Here is a 20628-nt window from a genome sequence, read left to right on the forward strand (position 1 = left end):
CCTGCTTACGGAGAGGTTAGGGTGAGGCTTAGCTTTTTGGATTTTGGAAAAATTACAGGCAATTTTATTGAAACATACAATTTTAATCGGCTGGGATGTGTTGATAGAAGAATTCAGAACCAGAGGGATGGTCTCTAATCCTGAAGTTCACTTTCCCAACCCTCCCCATGTAATCCTTGGTTCCGTCAATGAGTAAAAGTCTAATTATCTAAATCTTTGAACATATTCCAATATTTAGCCTCATTAGCAATCTGAGGCAAGGAATTCCAAGCATTCCCAACTCGAGAGAAGAAATTCTTCATCTTTTTTTGTCTTAAATAAGCATCTCTTTTATGCAGTGACCCTGTCCTCTGGTTCTTGTTGCAATTTCACACTTGGATGAGGAAGAAACTCTTCTAATAGGTTGTGAGCCTTTGAAGCTGCCAGGTGTGGGGTCTTTGAAGCAGTTTTTCTCACCTGTAATGGGGTCATGGGGGGTGGAATTGATCTTCCACAGTCCTGCTAAATGCTGGAGCAGACTGAACATCCCGCTCCCATTCACATCTCTGATGAGTTTCCTATTGCGACTAGAAGCAAGGATTATATCGGAAGGGTGGCAAAGTGGACCTGAGGAAGCTGGAGCACCATTTGGGTGGTGGAGCAGGAATGGGTGAGAGAATGCCCAGTCGTCTTCTGTGCTCAGTACTCTGCTCCATGAGAGGAATGGCTGACTCTTTCCCTCAAGGACCACCCGTTTATGTACCTACCCCGAGCAGCCGGCAGAGAGTGGGTCCAACTGCTACTCTTACCGAGAATGTTTGGGCACTTCTTCTGGTAAAGGGTTCTGGATCGTCAGAGTGAAGGGGACAGAGGGGCTGGTTTCCCGTGACTGGATACACTCCTCAGACTTAACCTTTGTGTTTTTTGCGAACAGTCCCGGGTAATAACAGCCCCCTTCCATAAAGTCGGCTTTGCTGATTTCTGGCTGGCGGATCAACTCAACAGCATGGGGCCCGTTTTCCTGGACCTCTGGTCCTTGATCTGCTTCTACACATTTGACGTGAACTGGGAGAGTAACCAGGGCCTCCTGAGCCCACCTGCAGGTGAGAAGCCACGCCAAAAACCGATATAGTCAGTCCACAGCACCACACGTTATGACAGTGAGGTAGCTGTGAGGTACAGAGTGCTGAAAATACACGGAGCTCTCGGAAAAACACCAGTATTTTCACCCATTTCCCTGAACCATCACAGCTCTTGGTTTCAAAGTTGTCACAGTATGGCATGTCAGTAAGTTCCTGCATTTTCTGCATTATGACCAAGGGAAAGGGCTAAAACAGGTCCAATTTGGCACATTGTGCGTGGATGTTCTAGGCAATTAGATTCTCTTGCTCCTAGAAAGTACAAGGGAAGAGCTGACTTACTGCTCCAGGGAATCCTGAAGATAGTGTACGTTGCAACATGGTAGATCAGAAACCGATGTTGGAGTCTGATGGCAGGAGAACAGATCCAAGTCTAGAGCTGTGGCTCCTGCCATCCAGAGGAACTTTGAGTATTCCACTCCATTGTTCTTCCAACTTCAGCCGTATACAGGGACGCTTAGAGTCTCGTAGTCATAGAAACAGGCCATTCAACCCATCTAGTCCATGCTGAACTATTAATCTGCCTAGTCCCATTGGCCTGCACCTGGACCATAGTCCTCCGTAACTCTCCCATCCATGTAGTCATCCAAACTTCTCCGAAATGTTGAAATCAGACCCACATCGACCACTTCCACTGGCAATTCAATCCACACTCTCACCACCCTCTGAGTGAAGAAGTTCCCTCTCATGTTCCCTTTAAACATTTCACCTTTTATCCTCTACTTTGAGTCTTGCCCAACCTCAGTGGAAAGAACCAGTTTGCATCTAACTTCTCTATACCCCTCATACTAATGCCCTTCCCTTGGACAACGTCGGTGGTGTGGAGAGGGGAGACTTGCAGCTTGGGAAACTGCCGGTCTTCCATAAAAAAAAACCTTGCCCAGGCTTGCGCCCTGGAAACTTCCAAAGGTGCGAATCCATGGTCTACCGAGACGAACAGAGGCCTACACACACACTCCTCATGAGTTTGTCTACCCTGATTTGCGTTAGTATGTTCCCATGGGGTTAACATGGCTTTTCCAATTAAGAACCTCATGATCCCAGTAATGACCCAAGACATTAAAGATAGGTACACAGTGCATGCAGGTCAGGATGGAAGTAGCTGGGATTTTTCTTGTTGAATGTAGTCTTTAGATCATAAGATATAGGAACAGAATTAGGCCATATGGCCCATCGGGTCTGCTCTGCCCTTTCTTCATGGCTGATCCATTTTTCCTTTAGACCCAATCTCCTGCCTTCCCCCCGTATCCCTTCATGTCCTGACCAATCAAGAATCTATCAACGTCTCCCTCAAATATACATAAAGACTTGGCCTCCACAGCTGCTTTGCCAACGAATTCCAGATTGAAGAAATTCCTCCTCATCTCTGTTCTAAAAGGATACCCCTCTATTCTGAGGCTGTGTTCTCCAGTCTTAGACTCTCCCACCATAGGTAACTAGCAGCTGTTGGTATAAGTGTTACAACAGACAAGATGTCACCAGTCCGTGCTGCCAGCTGAGAGCAGAACACCAGAGCTTTCTGAAGTACCAGAATGCTGGAGATACTCAGAGAGTTCACAGTGCAGGCCGATGATCTTCGGCCAGAGTCTGAAAGAAAGACCAGTTGTCTGTGGACATTCATGATCCATGTCCTCCAGATGTTATTTAAATGTTCTTTACCTCACACCTTTCCTTCTCTCTGCACAGATAAGTTCATAACCAGCGGTAACTCCTACGGAGTGACCTGCTTCATCCAGTGCATTCCACCCTGGATCCGATTCACCCAGTGCCTCCGTCGATACAGGGACAGCAGGGACGCATTCCCACATTTAGCAAATGCTGGGAAATACTCCACCGTTTTCATCATGGTAACCTTTGCAGCCCTGTACTCAACTGAGAAAGGTGAGTGTAATTAATCTGCTACTATCCCCGTAAACCCAGTAGCAATAATCCGGTGTCCGATTGTTCGGAGGTCCAGACACCCAGCATATGGCTCACTCGTAATCTGGAATGTGAGCTGGGGTGTGAGTACAGTCTGCAGTCAGTCTAGCCAAAGTCAGGGATGGGATCTGGAACACCAGGGTTCAGGAACATGGGAAGGCTTGCAATTGGAGCAGGGCCTGGAGTGTTTGTATATTCCCTTAGCTGTCTAAACTCACCAGGTTCACTGGAAAATTTATTATACTACTGTGAATTTATCCAAAATCTTAATAAAACGAGAGTTGGGAGCTCAATGTTGGAACTCCAGTTGTATGTAGTTAGGATATGTCACGGTATTTAGTTAGTATTACACTGATTCAAAAAGATACAACTTGGCACATACAAAATTTAAAAAAATCTATCAATGCTTCCTCAGAACAGATTGGATGGCTTGACTATAGAATTGAATTTGAAGCAATGTGAGTAACCAGAAATAGTTTCAGTTGTTGAACATCAACAAAAAGGGGCCATAAATATTAGTCTAAACAATGGCCAGGTCCCAAGGGTGCAACAAATTTTACTGTCTGTGGTTTCTCTCCATTTTGTATCAAGAAAAGAGAGAATGATGTTATTCCTAGTTCATCCAGTTGGACAGGGAGCACTGGATGAACTAGGAATAACATCACAGCACTCAGCGTGGTTCCCACCCTATGGTTACCATAGTGTTGATCGTCCTGTATCTCAGACACATTCATTGTCCAATTCTCACCCACCGTGCTGGACCACCATGTTACCAGTCAAAGTGTGTCTCACAGTAATTAGTCAGAACTAGGGAGCAGACTTACCGCTGTGCAAGAATTGAAAGTGTGCTGCGTGTAAGAGCTACCTTATTTAGGAGAAAACTTAGACGATTTGCCACAGTTTCCTCCTGTTGCCATGGTTATGTGCCTTACCATAGCATGCCACTGAATATTAAAAAGGTCACTAACAATCCCCCACAAGCTTTGCTCACCGCATTATTCTGATGTGAAGTCGAGCATAATTCTCACACACTCCTTCCTGCAACCTGCTCTCCCTCAGAACGCTCTCAGCTGACAATCGGTGTGAAGGTTTACTTCTACCTGTGGGCCGTGACGACCTGTGTCAGCACCATCTTCACCATCGGCTGGGACCTGAAGATGGACTGGGGACTGTTAGACAAGAAAACCAAAGAGAACAAGTTTCTGAGAGAAGAGACAGTATACCAATATAAAGTAAGTGAACACCTAACCTCAGATGTGAACATACTCTCCAACCAAAGAAATTGGGTAAACGCTGCTGAAATTGAATTCTTCTCTTCCAAATCCTTTATTTGTGAAAGTACCACCAATGAATGATCAAATAGGTTGGTCTGGATTAGTAGTAGAAGTAGTAACAACAACTTTATTTATATTAACACCTTTCGAACATTAAGATGCTGGCTCAAAGTACTTTACACAGATTTTGAAGGTAAATCAATATGGTTATAAAAATATGAGACAAAATTAAAAAATTAGAAGTAAAGACAAACATATAGAATAAAACACAATTGAATATAACAAATTATATAATCAACACCCACAGGCAATAAGCAATCCTATAAGTAGACCAATTTTAAAAAGTAGGATTTTAGAAGTATTTTGCAGTAATCCACAGAACTAACTGGGCTCATCTCAGTCGGTAGAGTATTCCAGATTTTCAGCAGTTACACTTAAAGACATAGGGAGATATGCATGGACGTAGATCCTTCAGCCCACCAAGCATATGCTGACTCTTAAGCACCTACATACATTCATTCAGAATCAGGACTAGGTCGAATATCACTGGAACTTGTTTTGGGGATGCAGTGCTTTGCTATACATAATAATTTTTAAAAAGCTATAAATTACAGTAAGAATTTAGTAAATTTACAGTACAGTAAATTTAAAGAAATTAAATAAGTAGTGCAAAATATTGAGGTAGTATATATGGGTTCATTGCCCATTCAGAAATCTAATGTTCCTAAGAATTTGAGTGTGTGTTGATTCAAATTCCTGTACCTCCTCCTTGATGGTAGCAATGAGAAGAGGGCATGTCCTGGATGATGGGGATTCCCAATGATGGATGACACCTTTTTGAAGGAGTCTGTGATGCTGGAGAGGCTAATGCCCCTGTCCACATACCTCAGCTGGCCGAGCTCACAACTTTCTGCAGCTTTTTCCGGCGCTGTGCAGTCGGCCCTCCACACCAGACGGTGATGCAGCAGTTGGAATGCTCTCCACGGTACATCTGTAGAAATTTGTAAGTCCTTGGTGTCACACACACCAAGCCTCCCCAAACTCCTCATGCTGTCCGCCTTCTTTGTAACTGCATCAATATGTTGGGCCCAGGATAGATCTTCAGAGATATTCATCCCACTTTCCATTCTTCCTGCATATCCATCAACTCCCAATAATTCCACCTCTCACTTCCATACTACTGACAGTTTACAGTGGCTGATTAACCAAAGCACTGGGATGGGGATGGGGAGGAAATCCACGCAGTCTCCACACAGACATCACTTGAGGTCAGGGCTGTAGTATAGCCAAGCAGTGACTCTCCCTGCTGTACCACCTCGCTGCCAGTAACTGCAGAGGAAATGATGCCGAGTTAGGGATGAGGAGATGGAAGGGCAACGTAAACACCTTTCCGCCAGCAGGGGGCGCTGCAGCCTCACGTTTGGTTCGCATGCACTGAACACGAGGTATTGTCTTCACCCACGTTATAATGTCCATCTGCAATATTAACGTTTCAGATCACAATGCACATTACTAAAATAATTCAAAATTTTTAATAATATTTGCTGCCAAACTTACATAAATCGAAGAGGGGTGACTTAATAGAGGTGTACAAAATGATGAGATGCATAGATGAGAAGATAGCTAGAAAATGTTTTCCCCCAGGGCAAAAATGGCTAATACCAGGAGACATAATTTTAAGGTGATTGGAGGGAAGTATAGATGGGACGTCAGAGGTAAGTTCTTTACACAGAGAGTGGTGGGTGCATTGAGTGCTCTGCTAGAGGTTGTGGTAGAGGCAGATACATTAGGGGCAGTTAAGAAACTCTGCCCCTTGGTGGACATAAGGATGATAGAAAAATGGAGGACTATGTATGAGGAAAGGGATAGATTGATCTTAGAGTGGCTTAAAAGGTTGACACAACTATGGATGGAGCAGACTCAATGGGCCAAATGGCCTAATTCTGCTCCTATATCTAATATCTCATGAAGGGACTGTAGTGCATTGATTTACCTTTATGTTCAAAGACTCCCGTTTTATCTCTTAGTGTGTGCAACATCACGGGCCAGTGATGTTAGTTGTTTCAGCTTGGTGTGTTTGAAAAGACTGGTAGACCTCAGACTCAGTTCCTGCCTTCTTGTCTGGACGAAGCTGGCAGATGGAACGTGGCAGGTAGCTCTTCACTGAGAGAGTGAGGAGATGGGCCTCGGTGCTTCGAGGACCTACGCATCCGGTCCGGCCTCATTCAGAAGTGAGAGCCCTTTGTCATGTGATATCCCATCCCTGACTACGTTCACTGCCAGAAATTCCAGAGGCCACAAATTCCTAATTTTTCCAAGAAGCAGGAAGATATTTAACCTTTTGTGATTTAAATATTTAACACACAAATACATTTTTCCTTTTAAATTAACATGTTGAGTCTATACGTTCATTTTCTTTATACCCATCAGTAACAGCTGCAAACCAATTTCAGTTTGATTTTCAAACCGTGAACCAGCCTCGGCATGGGGAGCCAAGGATCAACTCCAATCAGCCCTGAGGTATTCAGTTCCACAGAGTTTCAGAAACAACAGACAAGACATCAAAGAAACACACATCACAATGAGGCATGAGAGCTTTGGAAAATGACAAGCCCCACCCACACAACTGTTGTGACAGCTGCTGAAACTGCAGTCCCAGCCCCAGCCTACTGTGTCACAGCTATGGAAGAACTTCGACTGTCCGACATTCAGTTACTGAAGAATCTATTCAGCATCTTTTCATCTCACCATTAAAACTGAATGCGGTTGCTCAGCCCTTGCTGGAGTTCAGAAGTATTAAGAGGGATCTCATTGAAAGCCACCAGATGTTGAAAGGCCCAGACAGAGTGGACTTGGAGAGGAGGTTCCCTACAGTGGGAGACTCTCAGACCAGAGAGCACAGGACTTGCTTTAGAGCAGAGATAAAGAGGAATTTCTTTAGCCAGAGGGTAGTGAGTCTGTGGAATTCCTTGCACAGACAGCTGTGGAGACAAAATGATTTGATATAAAGTCAAGGTTAATAGCTTTCTTGATTAGTAAGGGGTCAAAGGTTATGGAAGGAAAATAAGTCAGCCATGGTGGAATGATGGAGCAGACTCGATGGGCTGAATGGCTTAATTCTACTCCTTTGTCTTAAAATTCAAGATTAAAAGCTGGGGGGGTTTTGAAAAATACTGTATTTCAAATAATTAAAACACTTGGAACACTTGAAAATTTACCTAACAATTGAGTAAATTGAAATGAACAACTATTCCAAAGATGGATATGACCTGAAACTTGTCTGCTTTCCGCTGGTGTCCTATTCAATTGAAGCATGGTATGGCAGCGCGGCAATTTGCTCAGACTATTAACTGCGCCAGCAATCGCCAATTGTGTTTCAATTCCTGCGACTGTCTGGAACGTCCTCTCTGTGACTGCATGGTTTCCTCCGGGTTCTCCGCTTTCCTCCCACATTTCAAAAGACATGCGGTTCGGGTCAGCGAGCTGCGGGCATGCCATCTTGGCACTGGACGTGTGGTGACACTTGTGGGCTGTCTCCAGCACGGCTATGTTGGACGTTGATGCAAAATGACGCATTCCACCGTCTACTCTGATGTTTCGATGAGCACGCAACAAATAAAGCTAACGTTTTAAGTAGACTTTCCACAACATTACTGGGAATCCTCAGACCCCATCTGGAATGACCTCAGAAAGATACCGATGGCCCAGGTGGCCCCCAAGCAAGGGCATCGCACAACACCGGCTTTGATGCATCCAAGGGGGTGGCTTATTGTAATAGTGTGCCACCTGGGGGGCCACGTGAGGGGCAACAGCCCCATTAGTTTTAGGGAATGCAATGTAACAATACTAATGGCATTGACTGTGAATGTAAGCATGAAAGAGTTTATTTATGTAACTAAAGTTAATAATAAAGTTTATTTTACAATAAATAAAATACTTAATATTTATTTGAAAATACAAAGAAAGAGACAGCTCCCTGAAGAACTGGAGAAAGCATTCAATGAAGTTGGCAGTGGTCTGAGTGGTCAATGGTCTGAGTGGTCTGAGTGGTCTGAGTGGTCTGAGTGGTCTGAGTGGAGCGTGAACCATCAATGGCAGGGTCAGTTAGACCAAATGCTTCCACGCAGCGTAGCCCAGGGTGAGCCTCATCCTCTCTGGGCATTGATTCTAACTCAAGCTCCCTCTGCTCGTTAGGCCTACTACTACTGTGCCATCCTTCAGGACGTGGTGCTTCGCGTGGCATGGGCTCTCAACATCCTGTTCACCCAGACCAAGCAGTCGGAGGTGGCAGAAATCATCTCAACCACCCTGGCTCCACTGGAGGTCTTCAGGTAAGAGGCCAGTGAGTTCAGATAGGGATACGGGAGACCCCCAGCTCAGGAAAGGTGGCTGTATACCCAATACCCAGAGCCATCGATGCCCTGGCACCACTCTATGCTGACATTTAGACCTAACTGTTTTCTAAATCTTTGTCCAAGCCCTTCCCTCAACTAGTCGGAGTTGTGGCAATATCCACTGACAAATGCACACAAAATGTTGGAGGAACTCAGCAGGTCAGGCAGCATCTCTGGAGGGAAATGAACGGTTAAAACGATGGGCCGAAACCCAACTTGGCCCAGAATGTCGCCTGCTTTCTTCCTCCTGTAGTTCCTCCTGCATTTTGTTTGTGGTGCTCGAGATGTCCAGTGTTTGCAGAATCGTGTGTTTTACAGCCCAATGGCTGCATTCGCAATCCCTCAGGTCTCGTAGCTGTCCAAACTTACACACAGCAAGGCATGATGAGCTTCCGGATTGGCTGCTGTTGGAAATAATAACTGTTTTACATAAGTACCAGACAATGACCTTTACCGACAAGTGCAGGTCTAACCGCCTCCTCTCGATGTCGAATGGCATTTCCATTGCAGAACCTTCCACTGCTGACCAGGAATTCTACAAACACTGTGGTTGAAGGCAGTCAGAGACTGTATATTCTGTGGGCGATGACCAAGTTCCCCACTCTCAAAAGCTTTCCATCGGCTACCAGGCATGTCAGGAATGTGAGGGGTTTTGCTGAAATATTCTCTGTGTGACTGGCTGAGTTCAGCTCCAACAACACACTCAAATGTCAGCCCAGTCTGGCCTGCTTGATGGACACCTCAGTCACCTCTCCCTCCCGTACTCAGACATCACAGTTGCAGTGTCTAGAAAGCACACTGCATCTTCAGGATCTTTTGATAGTCCCTCTGACCCGCAGTGTTTACTACGTAGGAGGCAACAGCAGCAGGCTATGGAAACTCTGAGGGTTGGCAAGATTCTATCTACAAGAGGCTGGATTTCCTGGTGACCAACCATTTTAATTCCACTCCCTATTCCCATTCCCATTCCAATATGTCTGTGAATTGTCTCCTCTACTGCCACCTTGAGGGCACCCTCAGTCTGGAGGAACAAAACCTCGTATTCCATCCAGGCAGCATGAACATCAATTTCAGTATCAGAATCAGATTTAATAGCACTGGCAAACAGTATGTTGTGAAATTTGTTGTTTTGTGGCAGCAGTACGTTCTGCTGCATAATAATAAAAACTATAAGCTAAATTAAGTCATTTACATAAAAAAGAAAACTAAATTAAATTAGTGCAAAAAAGGCATGAAAAAACATACTGAGGTAGTGTTCATGGGTTCATTGTTCATTCGGAAATCAGATGGCAGAGGGGAAGAAGCTGTTCCTGAAACATTGAGTGTGTGTCTTCAGGCTCCTGTACCTCCTCCTTGGTGGTAGCAATGAGAATTCTATCCTTTACCTCTTCCACCCATCCCCACTGACCTACCTTCCCCTTGCTTCACATATCACCTGCAATCATGTACCCCTTCCCTTCCCCCACCTTATTCTGATTTCTTACCCCTTTCCCTTCCAGTCCTGACGAGTGGTCTCCGCTGAACCGTTGACCGTTTATTCCTTTCCATAGATGCTGACTGACCTGCTGAATTCCTTCAGCATTTTGTGTGTGTTATGAAACACGAACAACTTAGAAATACTGCTGAGAGAATATTTGGATTGGGTCAGTGAAGGGAAAGGGAAGTGAGGGACCTGTTATTGTAATGATGCAAGAGTCAGGTGTGAGCTTCAAGCTGTCTTCCCTCTGCCCAGGGTGCATACTTCCAAGAGTTTGTGTCAGAGCACAACAGATCTGTTTTAAATTGACTATGAGTCTTTAGAAACTTCAACAAATAAGACAAATCTACAGCCGCATCTCCCAATTAAACAGTTTATCTTTCAAAGAATCGGAGCGAAGGGAATATGGTTAGTTAGTACAAATCAGACCCAGTATTATATAGCAAGGTTTCATGTGTGTGAAGAATACTCCATTCATCTCTGTTTTGACCAACAGGACTCTTATAAAGAGCTAGTGATAACATGCAGAGTGCTTCAGGTGGGAGTGAGATTTAAGAGTCATGGAGTCTTAGAGAAGTACAGCAGCGAAACAGGCCCTTTGGCCCATCTCATTTGTGCTGAACCACTTAAGCTGCCTGCTCCCATCGACCTGCATTGGGACCATAGCCCTCCATACCCCAATTATTCATGAATCTACCCAAACTTCACTTAAATGTTGAAATCAAGCTCCCGCTTTAATTTGAAGTACAAACTTTTATTCCAGAACACCTTCACTGCAGCTCATTTGCAAATGTTTTATTTTGCTTAAGCTTAACACAGTTGCCGATTTTTAAATTTATTCACTCCCTCCACAGACGCTTCGTCTGGAATTTCTTTCGGCTTGAAAATGAACATTTGAACAACTGTGGCCAGTTCCGAGCGGTCCGAGACATTTCCATTATACCCTTGACCGGGGACAACCAGGCGACTCTACTGCTGCTGATGGACGAGCAGGAAGGGGTCAGAAATCGCGGAAAGGTCAAAGGCAGCAAGCGGAAAACCAACTTCCCTTTTAAAAGATCCAGGTCAGTTGAGAAACAACGGCGACTTGCAATGGTATAGATCACAGATTGAATCTTAGTGTGCAGAGTGTAAGCAAATCGAACTTTCACCAACCCCGCAAAAGTAGACTTCAGAGTCAGATTTAATTATCACTTGTACATTGAAACCTACAGAAAAATACATCATTTGTGTTAAAAACCACACACCCAAGGATGTGCTGGGGCCGCCTGCAAGTGTCACCACACATTCTGGAGCAAATGCAGTGTGCTCGGCAGAGCATAACAAGTTACAGAACAGAAGCAAAACAAGCTTACCCACTTGTACACACAGTTCCCTAACCCCAGGATAGCCCGGCTTCTTTGGCCTCCAATCTCCAGCCAACTCATGGACTCACAGAGCTGGGGTTCTGACCATCGGGCCTGGACTTCCGGACTCTCGACTGACGGTCGGGCTTCAATTTGGACCTCCGATCGGCCCTTGGTATCGACCCAGGACTCGCTAATGTTGACGAACAAGCACCCTGCACTCCAGGCCTCGAAAGCTGGCTTCGCTGATGACGGGACCCCGAAGCTAAGGAAAGGGAGACAGCAGAGGTTGAAAAGGAAATCGCTGAGTTAGAGATCCAGAAGGTTAGCGCAAGGCTGGCAGTAACAGAGCACCGGACTGGACCAGAACGGGAGGAGTGCGGTCATCTCAAAGTTCAAAGTAAATTTATTATCAAAGTGCACATGTATCACCAGGTACTACCTTGAAATTTATTTTCTAGCAGGGATTATGTAAAATAGAAATATGAAAGAATCAGTGAAAAATTACACACAAAACCTGACAAACAACCAAAGTGCAAAAGGCAGCAAACTATGCAAATACAAACAGCTACGTAATACTGAGGACATGAGCTGCAGTCCATCGGTGTGGAGACAGTCCAGAGTTGAGATGGGTGAAGTTATCCACACTGGCTCAGGTTTGGGGTAATAACTGGGAGGAAAGGGTTGAAAAGGGAGAGCGAGCAAGCGAGGTTTGGAAGCCACTTTGAGGAGTTTTAAATCAAGACATTGCTCCCTATAAAGCCAACTTAGACTAAATATAGAGACAGCGGTGAAGAGAATGCAGTAGAATTCTGCATGAAATGCTGTTTATAAAGGAGGATGGTGAGGAGCCTTGCCAGAAGAAGCATATTGGAATAGTTGCATCTAGAAGTCAGAAAGAAATATAGACACAGCGAAACTACTTCTGGCAGAAGACCAGTTCCACTGAGAAGGGCTGGATTGTTTTTGTTAGGAGGTCCTGTTCACAGCTTCATCCAGGATCACCTTCAATCACCAAAGCCAGGGAAGAATTTCCTAGAGATCAAGCCTCCCCCCAATCTCAACCTCACTGTTGACCTCTATTTTTATTGTCTATGACCTCACCCAGGATGTCACGTGGCTGTAGAGGCAACGATAGGGGACACAGGAAGTTGGGTTGTGCAAGGAATGTTTCAATATGAGACTCCTGGCAATGTAAGCTCGTGAAACCACTTGGTCTTGATTATTATGCATGGGGAAGTAAGTTATGTTAATTAGATAAGGCCTTCCTTGCCAATGATCATAAAACATAGAAGCAGAATTAGGCCATTCGGCCCATTGAGTCTGCACTGCCATTTCATCATGACTGATTCATTTTTCTTCTCAACTCCACTCTCCTAACTTCTCAGAAACTTTGACTCCCTTATTAATTAATTATCAAATTCTGCTTTAAATATACCCAATAACTTGGCCTCCACAGACGTCGGTGGCAATGAATTGCACAGATCTGGCAACAAAGAATCCCCATCTCCGACCGTCTCTGAGATGGGCAGACACTCTCAGGCAATACTGAAATAGTTATCGTATTTAAAGTTACAGAAGCAATTTTGAAATGCTGTGAGAGAAATATTCCATTCTAAACATTTGTGTTCACCCACTCAGTTTTTTAGCACAGGGTGGCCTGCACATTTTGCTTCTTATGAGACAGGACTTCGATTCCTCTGGTTAATGAAACACGGGGAAATCAGCTCAAGTCCCTGATCCAAATCACCATGCAGTAAAGCCTTCTGCCGAGACTGGTTTAAGGACACTGGACAAAGAGAGAATGATGACAGCGCTCCCTTCACAATGCAGTCGTGCACCAATACAAATACAAATTTGTCCAGGAGCAAAACAAACAAGCCATGAAAAAGAAAATCTGCTGATGCTGGAAGCTGAAATACAGTAGAAGTGGGAAATGCTGGAAACACTCAACAGATCAGGCAGCATCTATGGGGAGAGAAGGAGTTAATGCTTTGGATCTCGGCACACCGAGATCCATTATTAACACCACATATTGGCTCACCCATGCTCTTGACCCGTCTCCGTGACTCACAGCTGTAGTGGGCAGTTCCCACTTTATCCCGCAGATCACACATTATTGCAACAGAAGACTTCCTTCCCTTCAGGTCAATGATTTCGACAGTTCTCCAAACCAGATCTTCCCTCACTTTCCCCTGACCTCATGTCACCCACCACATTGTCAGCTCTGCTCCCTTTTCACCCTCCCTTCAGACCTCATGCGCTCTGACCTGCATCATTGGTTCTCAGCGGCCCTCTGCATGAAATCCAAGCCAGTCGTGACATTGAGCTGTTCCCCTGCCTCCTGCACCCACTTCTTTGGTGAGGTCTTCACCACCACCCCCACCCACCCCTATCTGCGGACCCTCTCTCCTACCTTCAGAATTCCTGACACCCCTCCCACCATCCTGGCCCTTGACCCCTTCCAGATCTGTTCATTGCTGACTGCCTTCACCACATTGAAAAACACAGTTTTGCCAGCCTCTCACTCACTCTAACCCCTCCCCTTCACAGATTCTCATCTTCCTCTCAACTTCATCGGGTCCATCCCTGATCTTCCTCCTCCCCTCCTCTTCTGATATTCCAAGTGCTTTTTTTTCCCTTTGTAACCCCAATGTTCACCATTCCATCCCCATCAAGCACTCTTCTACGTATGGCACCTTTCCAATCAATCACAGTGCTTGCAACACTTCCTCTTTTGCCCATCAGCCAGTGAAGAACAATCCAATGCACCATTTTCAGTCCAGTGCATTAATGATAGTAATAGGCATCCGTTAGTCTCGAGAGACCATGGATTTGCACCTTGGAAGGTTTCCAGGACGCAGGCCTGGGCAGGGTTGTACGGGAGACTGGCAGTTGCCCAAGCTGCAAGTCTCCCCTCTCCACGCCACCGATGTTGTCCAAGGGAAGGGCAAGGGCCGATACATCTTGGCACCGGTGTCATCGCAGAGTGACGGTATCTTGCTCAAGGACACAACACACTGCCTTAGCTGAGGCTTGAACTAGCTACCTTCAGATCACTAGACCAATGCCTTAACCACTTGGCTATGCACCAACACCAGTGCATTGTATCCCTAATTATAACGAGGTCACCTCTGTATTAGAGAATTCTGAATTTGACCCAAATGCTTGAGGTCCTCTACACTGTTCCAACAAGACCCAATATCAGCCTAGAGAGCAACACTTCATCTTCCATCTGGGCCAATTGCAGCCTTCAGAACTCTACACCAGTCTCAGCTAATTTGCTTCTTTGGCTGTGTCAGAACTGGCCAAATCTGCTCTAAGGATGACCATCTGGAATATTTATTTCTCTCTCCTTGGGCATATCCTGACGTCCTGGATAATCTCAGCATCCTCTTTCCAATTTCACATCTCAGCCACAGTTTCGACCTGCATTACAGAATTCTTTTTTTAAAAAAAACACATTCCTTTGTGTGTGTGCCTTCTCTCGAATTTCCCTCGTTAATCTATCAGCCATCGATCTCAGTTGTCAGCAACGTTGGTCTCATACTGGCGTTGATATTCCCTTACCCTCTCCAATCCCCCTCCCAGCAACATAAACCCAACTTGGTACCTCACCTTTCCCTGTTCTAATGATAGGCTTTTGACCCAAAATGTTAACCATTTCTCCTTCAACAGAAGCTGTTCGACAGAGAGGAAATTAATATTTTGGTTCAATGACTTTCATTAGAACCTACAAAATGTCAAAGCTAAAAAGATTTGAAGATAAAGGGAAAGGGGTGGGAGCCAAGAAGGAGGAGTGCAAAACCGGTCCAAATACCAGCTGGGAAGAGCAGAAGAGCTTACACTCCCACAAAATGCTGGAGGAACTCAACAGGTCAGGCAGCATCTTTGAAGGGGAATAAACAATTGACATCTTGGGCCAAGCCTCTTACGTTGACTGTTTATTCCCTTCCATAGATGCTGCCTGACCTGCTGAGTTCCTCCAACATTTTGTGTGATGCTCAAGGTTTCCAGCATCTGCAGAATCCCATGTGTTTTAGAACTTTTATGCTCATCCAGTTGTCATCGATATTCTTTCCAGTTTCCCCTCTCACTGCTTCTTACAAATGGATTCTTCCTGGATTAATCCATCATCTTCACAAGGAGCAAATTCAGCGTAGTGTTGGGAGGAAGATTATCCAGGTGTTTCCAGACCTGAGTTGTGGGAACCAAATGTGGTCAGTAGCTGGCATCGCTGTCCTTTAAGACAGCTGTAAAGTGGTATCTGCTGCTGCCCTCTCAGGCTCTGTCAGCCTTGGCTTCCCTCTCTAAAAGGACCATGGTGCAGAACATATGACCTCTGGGCTGATTTTGGTCTAAGGCATGAAGCCACCTGGCCCACCTCTGTAACCTCAGTACTCAACATATGAATGAGGTTCCATCAGAGATGACAAAAAACAAAGACAATGATGATGGACAAAAACTCTGATTAACCACCTCACCCTCGATGTTGGTCCAATGCAACTTCACCACGTGCTTAAGAGACACCCTTAGGTTAAACAAGCCTTCAGAACATAAACTCTGTCAACAATATTGGCATTTGAAAGTGTTCAAAATTCTTGAAAATTAACCATACAAACTAAAATGTAATTGAATTTGAAGTCATGAGAATAGAAGACAATTAACTATATTTGTAGACTCAAATGGACTAGAATATAAAAGCAAGGATGTAATTCTGAGACTTTATACAACATGGGCAGATCACATTTGGAATTTTGTGTGCAATTTTGAACCCCAGATCTAAGAAAGGATGTGATGGTATTAGGCAGGATCCAGAGGTGGTTTACCAGAATGATCCTGGAAATGAAAGTGTTAACACATGAGGAACATTTGATGTCTTTGGGTCAGTACTTGGCTGGAGTTTAGAAAGAGTGAGGGGAGATCTCATTAAAACCTACCTAATACTTAAAGGCCTAGATAGAGTGGATGTATAGAGGATATTTCCAATAGTGGAAGAGTCTAGGACCAGAGGGCACAGCCTCAGAACAGAAGGGCATCCCTTTAGAACAGAGACGAGGAGGAATTTCTTTAGCCAGAGGGTGCTGAATCTGTGAAATTCATTGCCATTGATGGCTGTGGAGACCAAGTCATTGGGTATGTTTAAAGCAGGGATCGACAAAGGTTATGGGCATGAGAATTAGGTTGGGAGGGAAAATAAATCAGCCATAATCAAATGGCAGAGAAGACCTGATGGGCCAAATGGCCTATTTTTCTCCTACATCTTACAGATTTGAAAATTAAAGATCTAAAACTTGCCCCTCCCCACATCCCACACAAAACTGTTACTGTCTATTAAAGTGGGTTGGCCTGCTGAACATGTTCCAGCACGCACTGGGCATCCAGCTTTCCCAGTGCAATTACAAGAAAGCCTTGGGATGTCGGGTGACAACATTGGAGCAGAGTCAGAATTCACCATTCCCTGTGGCCCTGAGTGATACTTTTGATTGTCATCTCTGCAAGAATGCTGTCAAGTATCGGGTGACAGGCATTGCCTTGTGGGCCTGCCACTAAAACACAAGAAACAAGATAAAATTTACAGGACCACACCACGAGTATAAATACTCTAGATTTGCTATTTCTTTATTAGTTTGTTCTTTAGTTTCCACGATCTGCAATAAAATTTTGATGAGAGCCAATTAGCTCAGTGCATTTCACTGAATTCCTTCCAGATTTCATGCAGGCATCATTTATTATTCATGTGGATGTTGCAGGCATTTTTTTTAATTGTGTTTCCCAGATCATATTTGAGAAGCTGCTGATGAACTGTCTTCATGAACAGGAGTAAGTGCAGTGAAACCACTCCACCAATGTTCGTAGAGACAAGACCCAGGATTTTGAAGCAACACACAGAGAATATGAGATGCTTCTCCTCCAACCTGAGTGTGGCCTCATCGCAACAGTGCAGGAGGCCATGGACTGACATGTCAGAATGGGAATGGGAAGTGGAACTGAAATGGATGGCCACTGGGAGATCCTGCTTTTTCTGGCAGACGGAGCCACCTATTTTAAATTTACTTCTCATTTTGACATGTCAGTCCATGGCATCCTCTACTGCCACGAGGAGGCCACATTCAGGTTGGAGGAGAAGCACCTTACATTCCGTCTGGGTACCCTCCAACCTGATGGCATGAATATTGATTCCTTGAACATCCAGTAATGGCCCTCTCTCCCCCTCACCATTCCCCTCTCTCACTTTATCTCTTTTCCTCTCCCTTCCCTTTTTTCCCATGGCCTTCTGTCCTCCCTTATTAGATTCCTCCTTCTCCAGCCCTTTATCTCTTTCACCAATCAACTTCCCAGCTCTTTACTTCACACCTCTGCTCTCCTGGTTTTACCTATCACCTGCCACCTTGTATTTCTTCCTCCCCTTCCCCCTACCTTCTTAATCTGACTCATCTTTTTTCTCCAGTCCCGATGAAGGGTCTCTGCTCGAAACATCAACTGTTTACTCTTTTCCACAGATGCTGCCTGACCTGCTGAGTTCCTCCAGCATTTTGTATGGTTGCTTGGATTTCCAGCATCTCCAGATCTTCTCTTGTTTGAGATCCAGGATTTTGACCAATATCCAAGAAGGCTGTGGCATTAACATTCTGAAGGGTTACACTGTTTTCCACAGCGTGGAGAGAATCTGCATGTCTGACTGTTTGAAGGACAAGGGCGAAACTCTCATGGTGTAATGTCCATTCTTATTGTCCCTGTCCAAGAACCACAGTGCACAAAATTGCAGCCCAGATAAGCCACAAAATAGTCACTGTGCTCATGAGAAATTCAAGGTTCATGCATTACTTACACCCAAGAAATGCGAGAAACGCAGGATTTTGCTCAGAACAAGTGCATTCCCTTCCACTAACTGTTGTGTGTCTGTTCTTCAGAGTCAAAAGCTGGGAAACGAAAGTACACATTGAGGAAACGGAGTGATGTGACACAGCCGAACAAAGTTCCCTTCAGCTGCTGAGCAAAGGCATGGGGCTGTCCTGAATGCTCCAAACACTCATCTGGGTGAACTGAACTGTTCATTGAAGTAAACAAGGCTGAAGCCACAAAGAAATTTCATACTTTTGTAAAGCAAAATACTATATAAAAAAAGTAGTAGCTCTTTTTAAAAATAAAATACTATACTGGCAGAGAGCGTTCTTATTCTGTTGGTCTCCTTGAAAAAGTTCTGCTCCAAGACTCTCACTTTAGAGACCTTCTCATGTTCCAATCTTCTGACCCCTGTCTGGCTAACTCTGCAGCTATCTTCCTCTCCTGGCAAAGAACTGTTCTCTACTCAGTATTACAGATTTTCCTCTCCATTTCCCACCCATCCCATTTTATTCCCCTTTTTCGATGGCACAAATAATATCAGGATCCTGCATGCGGAATTGTGGTTGTATATCCTCACCCATTGACAACATCCGTGTGACTTCAGTTGTGGTTTTCACAAGCCGCTTTTCTGGATAATCAATGTCAAATGAAAGAAAGGGTCCAAAACCTAAAGAGCTAATCAGATTTCATAAACTTAAATCTTAATTTAGATAGCAGAATGCTAAAAATTGCAGCCAGAAATAGTCTATGTGTGTACACACACACAGACACATTGAAAGCAGATGGACAGTTTAAACTTGGATTGCTATAGCTTTTGCAGGAAGAGAGAATCTAACACACACACAAGGAAAATAACTGACCTGGAACGTTTATAATTGTTTACTTGGATGTTTGAATTAACAGATTCTGCTCTAGTCTGGAGTGTCAAATGCAGGGAAAAACTGGTTCAAGTTCCAGTTTGAGATCAATGCTGTAAAATGTGGTTTGGTCTTAGTCTCATTGTTTTACAGTCCAACATCTTGACTAAAGAGGAGCTTATTTAAAATATATATACCGTATATATATGTGTTAGCTGTGTGTGGGCAGTAACAAATAACTCCTCATTATGTTTTAATTCAATAGGTAAGTGTCTGGGTACTGTGATGTTACATAGAATCAGTTACTTTAATGTATTTGTAATAGGCAGTTTGTTAAGTCAGAGCAACCCGCTCTATTTTGTGAACTATGCGTCCATCCCAAACTAAAGGGAGACGTGGGATGGACCAGTAACTTTTAGCTTATGCAAGGTGGCCCCTGGGGCAGTGCACATTGAGAATAGTGTCCGCATTCTTCAGAGACAAAAACCTGAGAAGGAAAGTATACAATGAGAATTCATGGAACACGGCCACACTGCTGCCCAGTTTGAGAAGGAATCCATGCCCACCGAACACAGAGGAAGACAAAATGCTAGGAGGCAGTGGAATATGTAAATAATTTGAGTGTATATATTCAAAATATTTTTGAAGTTTAATCATGTACATAACCTTCCAGTGAGCGCTATTTTGTAATAGATTAAACAACTCTCCAGTTTTTGATCCTTGTACATATTGTGCTTTGTTTTCTCTTATGGATTGCTTAGGGTAATATTAAATTCCTTAAAAATAAAGATGATGAGTGTGTGGCAGTGATTATTCTGTGCAGGAAGTACACTGAAGACAATAGCACTGCTACCTGCGGTCATGACCGTAGGGGATTTTGCTGAAGAGGTCAGCTTACACCAGCACTTGTTAGACCCAGTCAGCTCACTGAGATCTACATGCAGGCAAGACCTGATGATGACACAAATAAGGGCAATTGGGCATGTGCGATTTTATTAAGCAATTCATCCTATGGAGGGAGCTGTACAAAATGGCTGCCATAATAGAAGCGCTGAGCTCTAAGGCAAGGGGAAGGAGAACGGAGGTGGTGGTGGTGGATTTGAGGAAGAATGTTTTTCACATAGGCTAGTTGGAATGCATTGGCTGGGGGCATTGTGGAAGCAGGTACCGTCACGACCTGAAACACTGGCTTGGAAGCCCAAGTGCCAAGAGCTGGAAAAAATGGATCAGTTCAGGTAGATACATAATGGCTGGTATGGACAGTGGGCTGAAGACCTTGTGTCCATTGGGCCCATCTTTGGGGAAGGATTAAAAGATCAAGGAAAAATAAGGGTGAAGCATTACGTTGCGAATGAGGAAACAAAATGAAAAAGTAATGCCAGAGGAAAGAAAA

The 20628-nt window shown here is 44.4% G+C and overlaps 1 protein-coding gene across 1 annotated transcript in view; it reads left to right on the plus strand.

Annotated features, from left to right (window-relative positions):
- LOC140730113 (xenotropic and polytropic retrovirus receptor 1 homolog) overlaps positions 1-19990 on the plus strand; it is a 74197-nt gene extending 54207 nt beyond the window's left edge. Inside the window, exons 9-14 of the mRNA XM_073050248.1 lie at positions 914-1082; positions 2805-2999; positions 4098-4270; positions 8507-8643; positions 11038-11247; positions 18444-19990. Coding sequence (XP_072906349.1) covers positions 914-1082; positions 2805-2999; positions 4098-4270; positions 8507-8643; positions 11038-11247; positions 18444-18489 — 930 coding nt within the window. The 3' untranslated portion in view covers positions 18490-19990. The remainder of the gene's footprint in view (positions 1-913; positions 1083-2804; positions 3000-4097; positions 4271-8506; positions 8644-11037; positions 11248-18443) is intronic.
- The last annotated feature ends 638 nt before the right edge of the window (positions 19991-20628 follow it).

This window comes from Hemitrygon akajei, chromosome 7 (genome assembly GCF_048418815.1).
Source record: "Hemitrygon akajei chromosome 7, sHemAka1.3, whole genome shotgun sequence".
Taxonomy (NCBI): domain Eukaryota; kingdom Metazoa; phylum Chordata; class Chondrichthyes; order Myliobatiformes; family Dasyatidae; genus Hemitrygon; species Hemitrygon akajei.